Source organism: Psittacula echo (genome assembly GCF_963264785.1).
Source record: "Psittacula echo genome assembly, chromosome: Z".
Taxonomy (NCBI): domain Eukaryota; kingdom Metazoa; phylum Chordata; class Aves; order Psittaciformes; family Psittacidae; genus Psittacula; species Psittacula echo.
Window position 1 is genome coordinate 4018841 of NC_137742.1, and position 17662 is coordinate 4036502.

The 17662-nt window shown below is 42.0% G+C and overlaps 1 protein-coding gene across 1 annotated transcript in view; it reads left to right on the forward strand.

Moving 5' to 3' along the window:
- Nucleotides 1-17662, forward strand: part of LOXHD1 (lipoxygenase homology PLAT domains 1) — a gene marked incomplete at both ends in the record, with an annotated part of 158425 nt that overhangs the window by 17681 nt on the left and 123082 nt on the right. Inside the window, 3 exons of the mRNA XM_080637336.1 lie at nucleotides 3174-3288; nucleotides 13023-13103; nucleotides 13921-14105. Of these exons, the coding sequence (XP_080493462.1) occupies nucleotides 3174-3288; nucleotides 13023-13103; nucleotides 13921-14105 (381 nt within the window). The remainder of the gene's footprint in view (nucleotides 1-3173; nucleotides 3289-13022; nucleotides 13104-13920; nucleotides 14106-17662) is intronic.

Consider the following 17662-nt stretch of genomic DNA (forward strand, 5'->3'; position numbering starts at 1 on the left):
GTACTCATGGCTTTTCTTGCAATTGTGAGACTCCCATTGTGGGAATTAGAGAAGGGTTTTGATTTTTTAGAGGTGGGGGGAATATTGTGGCTTGTCGATGGTGTTGTCTTAGATACTTAATTTCCTTGTGTACCATCATCTCATTTGTTAGGCGTTGAAAAGTAGAAGCAGGTCAGTCTGACTTATATCTTCTCTAAGGAAGTTTAGGTTAGATATATAGATGGGGTGACGTCAGTGGCTGCAGAGGTGCAGCAGATCGGTTCAGAAAAGGGTTTCACTTGATGTAAACATGAGCAGATGTAACATGACAGATTCTGCCTGCCACGTATGAGTCCTGACATTTCTCTAGCAAGAGAAAAACAACTCACTAGAAAAATCTACCTGAGCTTTTGAAAGGTCTCTGCAAAATTAGAGTGTTGCAATTATTATTTTCCCCTCCCTTTTTACAGGAAAAATGCATTCAGCCATGTGCCTGTCAGCAAGAAATTGGACACAACGTAACCTGAAAACAGGAAAGAGCTACATTTTGCTGAGTCTCTGTGGGAAGAGGGGGGGAAATGCATAAAAGGCCCTTTCCCAAAAGAATGCTTGCAGAGGGATGCTGAGCTGTAATGGCCACTTCAGAAATGCCTATAGGATGCTCTAACAGTCATAAGTACTTCCATAGTACAGATAAGTTGAATTTGCTTCGAGAGGGCCAGGCATAAAAGGCTGCTATAAAAGAGTACAGAAATATTATGAATTAACGGTGTAAACTCCCTGTTACCAAAGCAGAGTCGATACAGCACTGAAAACCATGAAGCAATCAGTGGTGAATCACTGGGGCAGAGTGGATTACAAGTCTTCCTCCTGCTAATGACTAACGCGAGGACGTTGTCTATCTCCCCACACTACGCCAAATGTCTCCCTTTGGCATGTGTGAATGCTAAAAGGAGGAAGGTGGAATGAAAACACTGTTCATACATATTACTCATATGCAAGCTCTGGATTTCATATTCTTTTTTTCTGAAGAAATCTCCTTTCCTTTAAGACCAAAAATAAAATATGCCAAGGCAATGAATTCTGAAAATTTACCAGAACACATATCATAGCTTACTGTGTTTATCATAATAATGTCCCCTTTCTGTCTTATTTACCTTCATGGAAAGGTGAGGTTTGGAAAATATTTGGAAATATTATGGTACCTTTTTCTTTCCTATCTCAATGAAATAAAGTTGCTGGAAACAAGGAGCATTTTCTAATCAGTTTTCATAGAATCCCATACTGGTTTGGGCTGGAAGGGACCTTAAAGCTCATCCAGGTCTAAGCTCCCGCCATGGACAGGAACAGCTTCTACTAGAGCAGGTTGTTCTAAGCTCCTGTGCCCAACCTGGCCTTGAACACTGCCAGGGATGTGGCAGCCACAGCCAGCGCCTCAGCACCTTCACATGTAAGAGCGTTTGCCTAAGAACTCATCTCATTCTCCCCTCCTGAGTGGCCTGGATTTTGCTTTAGCTCTCTGTCTCCATGCTTTTCAGTTAAAATGGTAATTTAATTTCTTCTCTGTGGTCCTTTGAGGGAAGAGTGTTAGTGGGGAACAATGGTTGCTGCTCAGAGTATAGTTCCAATACAGGTTTTGTCTCTTTTGAATATATATGTGATGTAAAGAGGGAATGATGGGCGCTAACAAAATACATAACAGTTCTGATTCACTCATGAAAAGGACATTTCTACAGCATTAGTTCTGATTATTTATAATCACATACTTAGCAGTCAGGCTGTGCAAAAGGAAATAATGAATGTTTAGCCTTTTATCCAGCTTATAGGTCTGAGCCTGAAATACTGATTAGCTAATGACCATCATGTTGTCTAATGCCACAAAGAGGCCATAAGGATGCTTGGTTTGCCCATAGGCTAAGTTTTACAATTTTTTCCAATTCCTTCTGCACTGAGCCAACCAAGACATGTAACCTGTTCTCAAGCCTTACATCTTGTTCTAAATTCTCTCATCAATCTGCTTAAGAAATGGGCGTCTGACACTAATTTGAATCTATCTGTCTCTACATTGTGACCATTGGATCTTGTTGTGCCTTACTCCACTTGAATAAAAGGCTCCTTTTAACCTGTGTGTCTTCCAAGAAGATAAATATGTGTAGTAATAAAGTTGCCACTCAACCTACTACTTGGAAAGATTAATTGGTAGAGCTTTGAGACTCTAAACATTTTCCTACCTTATTCTCATAATGATTTACCATTTGGTCTTTGGTAAAATTTCCAGAACAACCAAAATGCAAACTTTATAGCTGTAGTGATTTCTCCGCTTCATACAAATATATTATCAGAGTAAACAGGAAAGCATGCACTGCATTGACATGTGCATAAATGAAAAAATGGCTCAACAGCTTTAACACTTCACATAAATTCATCTGTTATCTGTAATACACGCACATGCATTATGGTAGGGGAGGCAATGTGTTCACAGAGAAGTGTTTTATTTGCAGCAAAATTTGTCCTACCTGCATCCCTCCCTTCTCATGTAAAGTGTCTCCAGCAGTTTTGGTTTGATGTGATGACTTTCACCAATTGTGTTGATCCTTAGCAGTGACTCTGCCCTCTTCAAGAGATGGGTTTGTTTCAGTGGTGGGTGCAGAGATCCATCTTTGAGGTCTGTATTTCAGCTCAGGATTGGGGATGACTTAGATCTAAATGTAATAGACATCGAGAGGCTTACAGAGCTGGGTTTTTCAGCCTGGAGAAGAGAAGGCTTCTTTAGGGCCTTCTTAAGGACCTTAGAGCAGCTCCCAGTGCCTAAAGAGGCTACTAAAAACCTGAGAGGGGCTTTGGACAGGGGCCTGTAGGGACGGGACAAGGAGGAATAGCTTTAGCCTGCCAGAGGGGAGACTGAGATGAGCTCTTAGGCAGAAGCTCTTCCCTGTGAGGGTGGTGAGGTCCTGGCACAGGATGCCCAGAGAAGCTGTGGCTGCCCCATTCCTGGCAGTGTTCAAAGCCAGATTGGACAGGGCTTGGAGCAACCTGCTCTAACGGAAGGTGTCCCTGCCCATAGCAGGGGCGTGGAACTGGATGAGCTTTAAGGTCCCTTCTAACCCAAACCAGTCTGGGATTCTATGATCCTATGAATATATAAGGTAAGGGATTTCTCCTGTTGTCCTGATCTTTCTTTTCTCCTTCCACAGTCTACGAGGTGGTGACAGTGACAGGAGATGTCCGAGGAGCAGGAACCGACGCCAATGTCTTTGTTACTCTCTTTGGAGAGCTTGGGATTACTCCCAAGACTCATCTCACAAGCAAGTGAGTACCTGGAAAGAAATCTGTATCTTTGAGGCCTGTATTTCAGTAACATTTATTGCATTTTGATGAAACGTAATATTGTGCTTATGGATGCAGAGGGAATAAATCTAAAAGGTATTTTGAGATCACCAGGGAAATCTGAATTTTTTGCTGTTGCATAGTTCATACAAAATCCCTTGCAAACCTGTATTCCCTTCTGTAGGTGGAAATGTATGTTCAGTTCCATATTATATAAAGCTCGCACTTGCAAGGTGTGGGGATGCTTGCTTTTCTTAAAGCCTAAATTAGGAGCTCCCAATTTAGGAGATGAGAATATTCATCGTTTGTTGGAGTGTGCATGATGGGCCATGTTTACATGTCTATAATCCCACTGAGGTCTCTGTGCGAAGTCAGGTACAGAGATAAGTGTCCTTGAATGTTTCTGAAGAGTGACTCAGTGGGTTTGAAGTAACGTTGATGGGTAACCACCCACACCCAGCCACAGGAAATCTGAGGCGAGTAGAAATGGAAGAATTGAAGCTGATTCCTAATTTAGACTGTTTCCATCCTGTCTGATGTATGCCTTATTGCACACCACTGTGGCTGCACATTGCTGGTGGTACTGCTCTGTTTTCCTCCAGCTGATGCCAATGCCACCCTCTGGCTGCAAGTTCTCAATTCTTATCATTATGTTGAACTTGGTGGAAACCATATTTTCTAATTTAAACACCTACTGTTAGGCTTTTGACTCTCTCAATAGCTTTTATTTTTCTTAAAAAAAAAAAAAAGTTAAAAAAGGAAAAAGTGGGAATTAGGGCCAGCAGGTGCTCAGCTCCCAAGAAAGCAAGGTGACTTTTAACAAAGTCACAGCTCTGCATGTACTAATTTCTCCTTAGGTAGATAATTACACTAAGATAAAGCAGAAATCCCTTTTCCATGGGGTCTAGGAGAGGCTGTGTGTTTCTGTTTTTCGGTGTTCTTATTGTTTTGGTTTTCTTGAAAATGTGTTTCAGACTTATTAATCCTGTGCTAATGTCACACGGTAACTTCACATTTTCTCCATTTCTACAGCACCGACAAGAGGTACCTGCAGCTATTTTAAATTTTACCCTCAAAAGAGCTTCTCTTCCCAGTGAAGCAACTCAAACATGAGAGTCTGTAAAGAAAATGATATGGGAATGGTAAAGAAAATACATGAAATTTCAGCCTTGTTTGCCATATTTGAAATTCAGAAATTAGAGCTAGGCAAAGGAGTTCTATCATCCCAGCATCCCTAGAAACACCAGGGAGAACTTGATGATCGTATATTGTGTATCTATACAAAATGCTTTGTCTCTGCCCTGTGATTTTCATCCAGACATCCCAGTGAACTTGTAAAGCAGAATACCATTTCTTTTGATTTAACGGTGAAGGAAACCGAGGCAAGGAGGTAAAAGACATAGCAGGTCAGTGGCAGAGCAGGAAGCAGCAGCAGCAACTCTGTGGGGGAAAGACCTTCTAGCACCCAAACCTGCCTTGTTGGCAAAGCCATCAAAGCAGCTTTCCAGGGAACGTTCTTGTGGTCAACCTTTACATAAAGAGCCATTTCACTGTGAAAGTGCTCTTCTGCATGTGGCTATGGAAAGAATCCAAGTATTATCTTAAAAATATAATACTATATGCCCTTTACAGAAGGAGTCAGGAGATCCCCATAATAGATTTCTCAATCAGCTGTGGCCTTAAACAAGCTACTCATTGTAAAAGTAATTTTTGCTGGCACTCTGGTTAACACCTGCTCTTTCCTCCTGGATTCACTGCATTTTACCCTGTGAAAAGAAGGGACACACAGGGATTATTTTAGGTTGCAGCAGCAGCAATCTGAGCTTGTTCAGACCTGGATTAGCATTCTGGGCTTGGTCCCTGTTGCTTCAGAGAGCAGATGGCTGAGGTGTTGATGAAGAAGGATGAAAGGCATGGGAAGGCAGCCTTCTGCAGCTCAGGGCACTTAAAGCTGGTCCCGTAGGAGGTGAATGTTAGAACTGCAACTACAGCTTTCCAATGGGAATTTCCCAAACATCAGCAAAACTTCTGTCTCTCTATGCAAAGGCTGGTGTTGCAGTGCATCATCGAGGAACAGCAAGGAAAAAAACTAGACTGAGTGTAGAAGTATCTGCAGATCTACTTAATTGATAGTCTTTCCTCCTAAATATGAAGCAAACCAATAAATAGTCAGTTTGTGCCAAATTTATTATGCAGCTTTGTGAATATGGCAAAAGGATGGAATCTCATGCATCTTTCAACTAAATGTTTACACGAGTTCACGTACGACTGCAAATGCATGACATTTTTTAGGTGTTTACATTCCCTGTGTATGACAGAAAGCTAAAATATCATGCATTGCCTAAAGACGGTACTACCACTTCAGCTTCTGGTTAGAATAGGTTTTTTATTTCTTATTTCTTTTGTGATTGTGTGCTGGTAGTGAAATACGTGACATTTCAGATCTTTTTGTCATGAGTGGTAAAGGGAAGACATGGCAAGCTGGTGAAATATCCTGTGTTTTCAACATTGGCCAATAATAAGATAACTGTGAAAAACAGACACAAATCTTCATCATGTCTTGTTAGAAGGTACATCAGTTGTAGAAGTGGCAGCACCTAAATTCTGTCCCAAAAGATGGATTTATTTAGGCTAGAAGGTTTAGCCGAGTAGTGTTTGGGTCTGGGAGGAACAGGAATTCCTCCCTTGCAGTCACTGTCTGCCAATCTGGCGTATGGCAATGCTTCCCCACTGGTGCTGGAGGTGGTGGATGGGTGCTGGCAAAGTGCTGCTTAGCCCCAGCCACTCTTGGCAAAATCCCACTTCAAAACCCAGCTCGCTCAACATTTCAGGTCCCCCACCTGCCATCCTGCACCAGCTACAGCTCGGCCAGAAGCTAAAAGCGCTACCACAAGTAAGTTTCTTTCCACAGCCTCCATCATGGGCACCTGGAGGGACACCAAGGCCTTGCTTGGTGGCATTTTGGCAGTTGCCAAGATATTTGCTACAGGCAAGAGATGCTTCTCCAAGGTCCAATGCTGGCCATGTGCTGATCCAAACAGTGCTGATCCAAACAGTGCTGATCCCCTATAGCATTTTAGTTCTCCATGCTCATGTGCTTTCCACCACTCTGAGGCTGAGGACTGAATATAGGACTCAGCTGGGAATGCCGCTGCCAGCTCATTCATAGTGTTTAGTAACAAATTTATTTATTTGTTGTTAGTGTAAACAAATCCACTTTTCAGTGTCAGGCTTATCTGGTCCAGCTTGTGACAACACAATAAATATTCATGGAGAGAATTTTCCTTAGAAAAAAAGAAAAAAAAGATATAAAAGATGGAGCAGCAATGGCAATCTGAAAGAATGATGAAGTAACTGGTAAGTGACAGCTGGCTTCTCACTGAATTAGGGGACTTTTCAGTGGATTTTAATTGTTTCTTTATTTCCTATGCTGAATAACTTTAATTGGCAGTCTCTTCTACCTGGTCACTACACAAAGCTTTTCCTGCTCCTAATGCCAGCAAATAACACATGAATTGTACAGTATGTACATGATGGTCTTCAGAGGATGTTGATGTTTGTAGCTCTACTGCATCTAAGAACTGTGGAGTTGCATAAGATCTGTCTTTACTGTTTAACAGCTCTGGAATAAATAAGCATCTTATTTGCTGTTAATAGTTAATGTCATAAGTTAGGAAGTGTTGGAAAGTCGGTACAGAAGGGACTGTTCAGGCAATGCAGCAAACAAACCCCAAGCTCAGTGGAGAAAGGCTTCTCGCATTGCTGCTGAAGCACTCATTCAGAAATGAGTTGTAGTGCTTTTCCTTTAATGGCACAGGATGTTTCCCAGTTTAAAGCTGTTTATGTATCTAACTGTACTCTGATTTATGCCCATACAAATCTGCAGAACTTACACCTCACTGTGCAGACTTTATGATCTAGAGCAACGTTAGGTGACAGCACAATTTGTAGTTTATATTCACTTCTGAAAAAGAAACAAAGTGGGAAATTTCTTCATTCTCTCTCACTCAGGTTTATTGGTTAGCCTTTGTCTAACACTTCAGAAACAAAATTACCTTAGAGGGTGCTTAGACAGCAATGTTGAACAACCCAAAGATAAGACCTGGTAGCACTGGCGCCTATGTAAATTATAATCCACCTGCAGCTATGCACATAGCAGCTGGTGGTACCAACTGCAAGGTCAAACCTTTGAGGAAGAAAGAGGAATTTACTCAAAACAGGCAGACTTTTAAGGGAATTTAGTGCTAGAGCAGGTCTCTGCTGATCAGGCATCAGCAGCATTTTTCAGCTTGTAAAACCTGTCCAGTTTTCCCCATGGGATGAATATAAGGTGCCTTCCTGGAGCAAACTCGACCTTTCTGCCTTGCTCAAAGTCCTGCCCCTATCCCAGCTCCTTAAATCTCTGTCTTAAACATTCATGAGCTCATTCTCACTAAAATTTTCAAAAAATATTTCTCCAATGGAATGGGATAGAATTTTTCAGCAGAGTGAAATTTGCCCCCAAATCTGTCAAAAAAATTGTAATTTAATATTGGGACATGTTGAGTAACCTTTGCATTTTTTTTTGGTGGCACTATCTGCTTTGAATACAGTTTTACCAGAAAATATTAACCAAACACTAAATAAAGAAGACATGAAGAATAGCTATGATTATCTGAATGGAATACCACTCTCTTATACTCTTTACGTAAATCATGCCACCAAAGATGAAAAACCGGTACAATTGCTGCTCCATGCAGTGAAGAAACACATACCCAATACGTGCCGTTAAGGCTCTTAAAATCTGTACTGGGAATGTTTATAGATAAGGCAGGATCTGCTTCAGTGTGCCTTATGGCACTTCGTTAAGTTTTAGGGTAAGTTCAGAAAAAGGCTGTCACAGTTTTGGGCCAGTGTTTGGCTCCTGGGTGTCATCATGCTGCTACAGCCCTGAGCAATTTATCTTATTCAATTGAATTCTTTCAAGTGGGACCATTTTTTCACTAATTCTTCTGTGCTTGTTCAAGCAGGATTCCTACTGCTAGTGAGGTTATCGGTAGGAAAAGAAAATAATGTCCTTGGTACACAGACATTTGTATTCACTGCGCTTCTCGGCTGGTTTCTTCTCCATCTGGAGTATTTTTGGACGTATACTGCCTTATGCAGTATTTCCAGCTGCTTGCAAGCTGATGTTGTCAGCTTCATGACAGTCTTGGCAAAGTGTTTGCAGACCAAACTCCCTGGTGTATTTGTTGCTCCAGGAAGGAGGTTAAAGATGCTGCTATTTGAGCTCTGCGTTAAGGTAAATATGGTTTGAACATACGCATGAGTCCAGACAGAGACAATTAACAAGAGCATGTAGTGACAGCACAAGGGGGAATGGCTTTAATGTGCCAGAGGGGAGATTGAGATGAGATCTTAGGCAGCAGCTCTTCCCTGTGAGGGTGTGGGACACTGGCACATGGTGCCCAGAGAAGCTGTGGCTGCCCCATCCCTGGCAGTGTTCAAGGCCAGGTTGGACACAGGGGCTTGGAGCAATGTGCTCTAGTGAAAGGTGTCCCTGCCCATAGCAGGGGCGTGGAACTGGATGAGCTTTAAGGTCCCTTCTAACCCAAACCAGTCTATGATTCTGTATAGAATCATTTTGAAGTTAGGCTGCCTGTAAGTCCATCCAGGTCAGTGTCCTCTCTCCAGGATTAGTCAATAGTGAATGAGAACAGAATAATGAGGCAAACACACTGTAAGCATTTATCCAATATCTTTTTGTGTCCCGTGGCAAGCTGCCATCTTAGCCAGAGGCCTGAAAACACAGATTCACCCAGCCTATAATGCATACTGGATAATCTGAGGACAAGGAAAGCTGTCTGTACTTTCAAACCATCTGTGCTTTCCAGCCGGGACAACAACAAGGATACAGCAGTGCTCATCCGTGCTACCTCTATATGTTAACACTATACTGCCCACCCCTAGTCCATGAGAAACTCGCCTCCCATGAGATAGCAGGTGAACTGCTCTAGGTGTTCCTAGAGAGTGACAAGCTGTGGGATGGTCTTTGCTGTGCAACCTTCTGAAAGCATCCCCAATACCCAGCTCCTTCCTGATGCTGCTTAATGTCAGTGTCAGGAGCAGGCAGACCTGTGGGCAGCATTTCAGAGACATACCACCAAGAATTGACTCTTTCTGATGATTAGCAGAGCATCATTAAAATTTTGTTTGAACTGACATCCATGGTAACACTTTGTGCTTCTGTGCAGCCCTTCATCCTACTTTTGCAGGCTCTCCTGTGTGTGAAAAGCATTATCAGATAAAACACCTAATAAAAAGGCAATTTCAATGATCATTTATGCAGTGATTCAAAGCTAAATAGGTTCAGGTTACTTCATCACTGCTAAAGGCTATTATTTTTATGCCTCTGCTGTGATCATACTCAGGTTTTCCCTCTGTTCCTGAGAGCTCAGGATGCTGTGAGCTGATCAAAAGTGATGAATATTTTTTTACAAATACTCAAAATTTAAATTTCAATTGTGACCTTATTTAGTTGGTGGGATTATCTCTTGTTAATTCAAATATTTTTTTTTTTTAAGGTGATTTACCAATGCAGATGTTCGTGTACTTTTGCATTTAGGAGTGCATTACTGAAAATGTTCTTGTTGCCAACATACCAAACAGTAGTGAAATTCTAGCACTGGCTCTGTTGTTTCTGCCAATGGCCTGCAAAAGAGATGCATACAAGGATTTATAAATACTATGCTCAAACACTCACCACCCTTGTGGTGCTTTTTAGCAATGTGACTTACCCAACCAGGGACATTCAGGTTGGAAAAGACCTTTAAGATCATCAAGCCCAACTGCTAGAGGCTGATGAATGCTCTAAATCATTGTACATTTGCAGTATCACTGCAATGCAACCTGCAGGCAATCATTTGAGTAAAAAAAAAACAAACCTGTAAACAGCTTCAGATACAAAAATATTTGAGAATTTCCTATAGGAATCTTCTTCGAAGTTCCTTGGATGTTTCTTACGAAGCAATTGGGTGAAACTACAACAATCCATAAAAAACCAGGACTGCTAATGACAATTAAATAAGTGAAATAAAAAGCTGAGTTGAAACATATTTCTGAAGTTGCCTTAGCCTGCTATCCCAGTTGAATTATAGAGCTCTGAGAGAAATTCTGCTGATATTCAGACTATGACTAGCCATGCCCAGTGCCTGTGTGTAAACCCAGTCAAGCCTGAACATTGGAAATTTAGTGCTGTGATTTCCAGCTCAGATTTCTCCCTGCTTTAGTTGTCACCAGAGCTGTGCAAGCCATCATGCTGCATTGTTTGGTGTAACGAGTTCCTTGTGGTAATCAGGCTATGGATTTCTTACCCAGGTCAGATCAGACTCTGATAAGGCCCAGTTGTAATTTCTCCTTCTCTCTCTCTCTCTCTTTTTTTGGAGGGGTTAAATTCAGTATAGTTATTCACTGTGAGGTATTCCCTCACTCTCTTTTCCCACAACTGGCAACAAGAGAAGGATTGTTTTTTTCCCCTAAGACATTCCACTTTTCTGTGCTGTTGATGCTGCATATCAATCTCAAGGGAAGAGATGTGTCAAATTCTCCTTACCTTTTGACAGCAAGACTTCCCTGGAGTTTGGCTCCTGGGCTACATCACATTTCCCAATGCTTCCCCAAGGTCTTTCAAAATACACAAAGCATCTGCCCATTGGACACTTTAGGATGCTCAGTTGATACTCCTCCAACAGAAGGTTTCCCTCTCACCATCCCAGCAACCAAGACTGCTCAGCACAGCAGTCAGACTGCTGTAACCCAGCAGCAACCAGAACGGGTGTGCTGAATGCTTTAGGCTAATTAGTCTCACTTTATACTTTTGTGGCATCTCTGTAGCAGTCTGGAGCACTGCATCGATCTCTGGAGCCGAAGCAGGGAGATGCTGCTGTCATTACAATGATCGCTCAAGCCTGACAAACTAATTGCCTCGCACTCACTGCCTATTTTCCCTCTGACAGCCAGGTTGGGGGAGGCTGGGCTGGATTTAATTGTCTCTTGTCTTCACAGCAAGGTTAACTGTTTTAGCTTTTTCATGTAGCAGCAATGCTCCTGGTGCATTATCTGGAATAGCAGGAGGGAAGAGAAGGAGGACTTCACAAGCATTTGCAGAACACACAATGTAACCTGTAAACATAGGTGCATGCAGGTACTTCAATGATGTGCAGAAGAGAGCTGAGCAAAGCTGATCCCCCTTGCTGTGATTATTAATATTCATTAACTTGATGAGTACAAGCTGTGTGTCACTGTGGCTTTATGCTGCTCAAGTGCTGTCGTTTCTTGTTCATTTTAATATGACTTCTGGGTTTTGCTGTGTTTAATCATCTGTAGCAATGCTTAGTGGCCCAGGTGAAATGGGAGCCCATCAGGGAGGGTAAGTGAGAGAGGCTGTGTCTTCACAGCAAGGATGGGGTTTTGCCTTGCTATTATTCTTAGTGGTTTTGTGGAAAATAGGAGCTCAAAAAGGTGTTTGCCAAAGATCACTCCTCAGGCTAGAGGCAGAACTGGGAATTACATTCTACAACCCCTGACCTGGGCCAATATACTTAATATTGACTTCTCTTTCAGCTGTGAAATGCAAACTGCATACTCAACACTTCACAAAAATGTCAAACTAGTACCTGTCCTACAGTTATTTGGCTTTGAGTGAGATACAAATTGTAGGAAGGAAGTTTTCTAGGTAAGAAAGGAAATTTCAATGGTCATTAAAAAAGTGTTGGAAGATGGATGTGGAAAGAAACCTTTGATGCAGTTGGATGCTTTTATCTCTGGCTGAGCTCTGGGCAGATCTGCAGCTCTACAGGGAACTCACTATGTTACAGAACCCCTTTACTCCATCACCAAGAGTTGGTCTGCTTGATGCCTGAAGGCTTGGATGGCAGGAGATGATATATTTAGGAGCTGGAAATAGAGATAAAAAGCATACTGAGGCCCTCTAAAGCAACTGAAGTGGGTGTTCAGGGCTTCACATTCACCAAGGTCTTCTGCATTGGTTGGTCACCAGTTGCTGGTTGATAAGCTCTTGACTCAACCATTCCAAATGAGCATTGTCCAGCTACCTTGGATGGGAGCAGCTGAAATCATCCCCGTGTTTTTTCCTGTTACTTCCATATTTTAGCAACAAATGGGCAGAATGACATTTCTTGTGCCTGAGGAACCATAAATGCGGTGTTACGGAAGAGCTGGAGTTCATCTAGTTTTTAGTTCATTGGTGCTGCCTTGAAATACTTTCACCAAAGGTTATTTTCAGACACCTCTGAAAGGCACTTGCTTATGGGCAAGTCTTACAGGCTCTGTGAGCTCCCCCAGCTCTCACCTCTACAGGCAATTTAGTTGAGGATTTTGAAAAACCTTAGTCATTTTATATTCTTGGAGGTGATATGGAATGTGATCCAAGCTTTGCATCTGCTTGGGCCAGCATTACAGTTCCCCCAAAGCTGCCATCTCACCTCCTAGAAGGACTCTTAGAGCTCAAGAAGGGAAAAAATCTGTTAAATGTCAGTACTTAGAGAATCTGAAACTTGTCATAAGGAAGGGGGCATTGAAAAGTAGGTCTCTCCAGGGCTAGGAATGACATTTCTTCATCCTTAAACACTAGTGCTCTGTCAGGCCACCATGCGTGGTGGTTTTGCTGACAAGGTTGCTGTTTCTTTATCATAACTTTTGTCGCATGTGCATTACAGGAGCAGCACGGCCTTTGAGAGGAGTAAAACAGATGTGTTCCGAGTGAAAACCAATAATGTTGGACAAATAAAGAAAATAAGGTACCTGCACAATGTTACTACCACAGTACCTGATCCAAGAGGTGTTAATTGAATGACAGGCTGTAGAGGTTTTGGAGTTTCCATGTTTTATTCATTACTTGTTAATGTGCTCCTATCAAGGTGAAGTTAAAGGGTAGTAAAAGCTTGTTTACTGCCTAAGATTTGAACTGAAGCATAAAATCACCTGCAGAATTGCTCATAGCTATCCATGCTCCCAACCAAGAATTGTATTTCTGTCATATGCAATCATGGAAGAAGGTGTTTAGGACTGGTTTTACGTCCCAATGAAGGTCAATGGGGTTCACTACCCCCTTTTGTTAAATTAGTGTGATATAAATGATAATTATTATGTTTAACCACCATCTGACTGACCCATATAAAATTAAAAATTAGTAAGTAGTACAAAGGAAGCTGTGGAAATGGGAAGTGGTGGATAAAACAAAGCAAGAAGAGAAAAGAGCAAGAGGGATACAGAGTGGGATGAGAGCCACTTATATTTTAGACATGAAGTGTAAGATGAATTGTTACACATATTGAATGAACATGCAGGTGTGTGTATGCTTGTGTGCATCTCCTTCAGATAACGGCCCACGTATGTGCTTATGATACCTGCCCATAAATGTATATGGAAGGTTGTTATTTTCAAAATACTCTGTAAAAGCCCATAAGACCCATGAAAAATTTTGGGTAGGCAGGTATAAGCAAGCATTTTGTGTGCAGTTGCTCTAGTCTTGCATAATATAAAATATTCCACAAAGTTACAGTTCTAGTGGTTAGTCTTAACCAAAATACAAATCCAGGGTTGTTCTTCTCCTAGGATTGAGCACGATAACACCGGACTGAATGCGGGCTGGTTCCTTGACCGTGTGATTGTGACTGACATGAACAGACCTCACCTGCGGTTCTACTTCCCCTGCAACAACTGGCTGAGCAAGGAGGATGGGGATGGACTGTATGTCAGAGACCTCATTGGCAGCCTGAATCCCATGGATGTGCCCAAAAGTAAGGGTTTTCCAAAAAGCTTTGCTTCCTGGTGTCTTGTCAGAAAGGACAGGGTTGTTTTCAGGTTACTTCAGCCATGTAAAAAGTAATCGTTTAGTGAATTTTTTTCTATATAGTCAGTGGAGAGAGAAATAAGGGGACACAAGATGCCTCCAGAGGATAATTCCTTCTTTCAATGTTAGACCTCAGATCTTAGGGTGGGAAAAATTGCTATTTAGAGAAGTTCTGCTCTTTGGTTGAGCACCAAAGGATCTGTGGTGACTACTTTAAAGTAGATTAAACGGCTACTGTAGATGAGATGCATCCTACCCTGGAAGATGTAGCTGGTGTCATTGTGTGCTATCAGAAAAGGCAGCATAGTTTTAGTCCTGTATATAAAGTGTTTCCAAGCTCTGGTGATGACCTGCAGGAAAATTCCATAAACAAGCCAACTGTCTTACTGTAATTCTATGTTGGTTTGCTGTATGTGTATGATATCCATATTGAATTGGTGTCTATTTTTTCAGAGTGGTTTTAAGCTAATGATGTTGAAACGAAGCCAGGACAGCTTGCAAACCAGACGTACTCCCAAACTGATATCAGTGTGTAGGCCATGCGGTGATGTATAGTGCATGTAACGTGAGTGGGAAGATGATCGAGATGTGAAAGTGGAGCCAGAAAACCAGCCTCAGGTGGTATGTCAGCAGTTTATCTCCAAGTGCTAATGAGGAAACCGAGTTGTGTTTTCCTGATGACTTCACCGATGCTCTATTCCTTTCTGGGAGCTTAATTTTTCACTCATGAAGAGTGAAGTACACCTGCTCCTAGCCAAAGGTCTCGGGAAAAGGAGAAGGGAAACTTGTGGTTTTGTTGTTTCATATATCTTTGAGAACATGTAGTAGATTTCTTGAAGTAACGTAGTTGATGGGACCACTTAAGAGTGGATTTTTTTGGTAAAACAGCTTTATTGCCAGCCTTAACACAGTGCTTTGAATGTTGATAGATGCTGTATGAGGGCAAAGTATTGTTATTTTTGTTGAGATCCTGCTTAAAGTTAAGAGAGAAACAGTACACCATGACACAATTTGTCTGTGAATTGTTGAATAATTTTTCCCTATTAAGATATGACCATCAGTATCAGTATGTTGAAGATGTAAGTATTGAATGTAAATATTGCATGTATTGAGGTATTGCATGTGAGTTAGCTTACACAAATAATATCCATTGACAAGAAACGTATGTGGGAGCATTTTATAAATGCAGACCTCTCCAGGGTGGCTGCCACAGGAGAATGAGATAACGTTTGGAGATGCTCTGCCAAAAGCCCACCCAGTTACTGTTGGGGTTCTGTGTGCCAAAGTCCCTTTCTGATCTTTTATCTGTTCAGTTTGTGAAACAGAATTGTTAAGGACACTCAAGGGGCAGGAGAGGTCTGGAGGAGATAGCAGATGAGTCAAAGCAATACACAATTAAAGAGAGGTTCTCCAGAGGAAGAAGTCAACCATTCAATCTTAATGGATCTTTAAATGACACAACAGTTTATCTGAATTTATTATTGCTCCTGCATGGGAGAGCTGATTCAAAGGAATGCATGTGATTTCCTCCATCCTGTTCAACACCTGTCTCTCAGCAGGAAGAGATTTGTGAGATAAACTCTCACTAGTAAAAATCACTGCAGCTCCAACAAAAGTGCTGGAGCAACTTCTCATTTCACCAACCAGCAACCTTGTCCCGAGCGTTCACTCTTCTGGTGAAGTGGTTTTGGTTAACAGATCAAAAGTTCACTATGTGCTTGGTCCAGGACAAACACAAATTACAGTGTCTCGTGAATATGAAAGAAGAGATTTAACCAGGCATTTGTCAGAAATGGATCTGTTATCATCATCTGTATCAGACAGAAAAGCCCACTTTAGAATGGCACAGGCTGGACACTCTGCGGCCCTCCATATAAATGCAGGGAGCTGGGCTAAGGCCAGAGGCATGGGTGAAGGGTTGGATGCCTTCCAGGCAGCAGGTCTGAATCTGTAAGAGGAGAGGGTTAGCTTGGCTATCTCAGGTTGCAGCTCCCCTTGAACCATAATTAATGAAAGATAAACATTCCCAGGCTGCTGAGGTGAACTGTCAACTGAAAATGTAAATTTAACTGAATTCATTTGTCTTCCTCTAGATCTGTAAGGGTCTGAAATGAAATTGTGATATGATTTTCTTTATACATACAAGTAATTTGCCCTAAATTTGGTTGGATGGTTGTCGGCTTTTTTTTTGTTTTGTGGTTTTTTTTTTTATTTTGTTTTCCTTATTTTCTTTCAAATAGATTAAATAGTTCTGTTTACTCTTTGAGTATTAATATTTTCTAGTCTACTAGAACAAATGAATAATTATGTGGTTTGGTGATTTTATGCGCCTGTAAAGAAAGATTAATTACTCCCTCTTAAGTCTATGTTCACATTAGCAATGTTCAGTGTCGTACTCTTCCCCCATTTGGTCATGTCTCTTCAATCACTGTTCTCCTGTTTTCTTTAGTTCTTCTTTGTAAATCACCCAGGCACTGTTGTTACAGATCTTAGTCTCACACGTTGCTTTCATGCTCCATTTGCTGCCACAGTCTGGTTTGTTTTTGGAGGTAACCAAACAAGTTTCCTCCTCCAACATCTCTAGCTTATGATGTTCTCCTGAAGAGTCTTCTCATATTTATCTTGAAGATTTAGCTTCCTCTCTTGAACTGGAAGTCACTGCTGCTATGTGTATCATCCCTGTGATACATGTGGAATGTGAACTCAAAAACAAATAAATAATTTTTTGGACATAAGTTTGGTTTCTTGATGCAGCTGAGCCAGCAGTGTGCGCTCGCAGCCCAGAAAGCCAACTGTATCCTGGGCTGCATCAAGAGGAGCATGACCAGCAGGTCAAAGGAGGTGATCCTGCCCCTCTACTCTGCTCTTGTGAGACCTCACTTGGAGTATTGTGTGCAGTTCTGGTGTCCTCAACATAGAAAGGACATGGAACTGTTGGAACAAGTCCAGAGGAGGGCCATGAGTATGATAGGGGAGTGGAGCACCTCCCGTATGAAGATAGGCTTAGAAAGTTGGGGCTGTTCAGCCTGGAGAAGAGAAGGCTGCGTGGAGACCTCATAGTCTTCCAGTATGTGAAGGGGGCCTACAAGGATGTTGGGTATGGACTCTTCATTTTGGACTGTAGTGACAGTACAAGGGGTAACGGGTTCAAACTTAAACAGGGGAAGTTTAGATTGGATATAAGGAAGAAATTCTTTACTGTGAGGGTGGTGAGGCACTGGAATGGGTTGCCCAGGGAGGTTGTGAATGCTCCATCCTTGGCGGTGTTTAAGGCCAGATTGGATGAGGCCTTGGGTGGCATGGTTTAGTGTGAGGTGTCCCTGCCCATGGCAGGGGGGGTTGGAACTAGATGATCTTAAGGTCCTTTCCAACCCTAACTATTCCACGATTCAATGATTCTGTATTTGAAGGGGATTATTGGAGGTTGGACCAAAACCTACTAAGCTATGCAGAGACTCAGCCTATTTCTTGGTGAGGAGCACAGCCCAGCCAGAGAATCCCTGT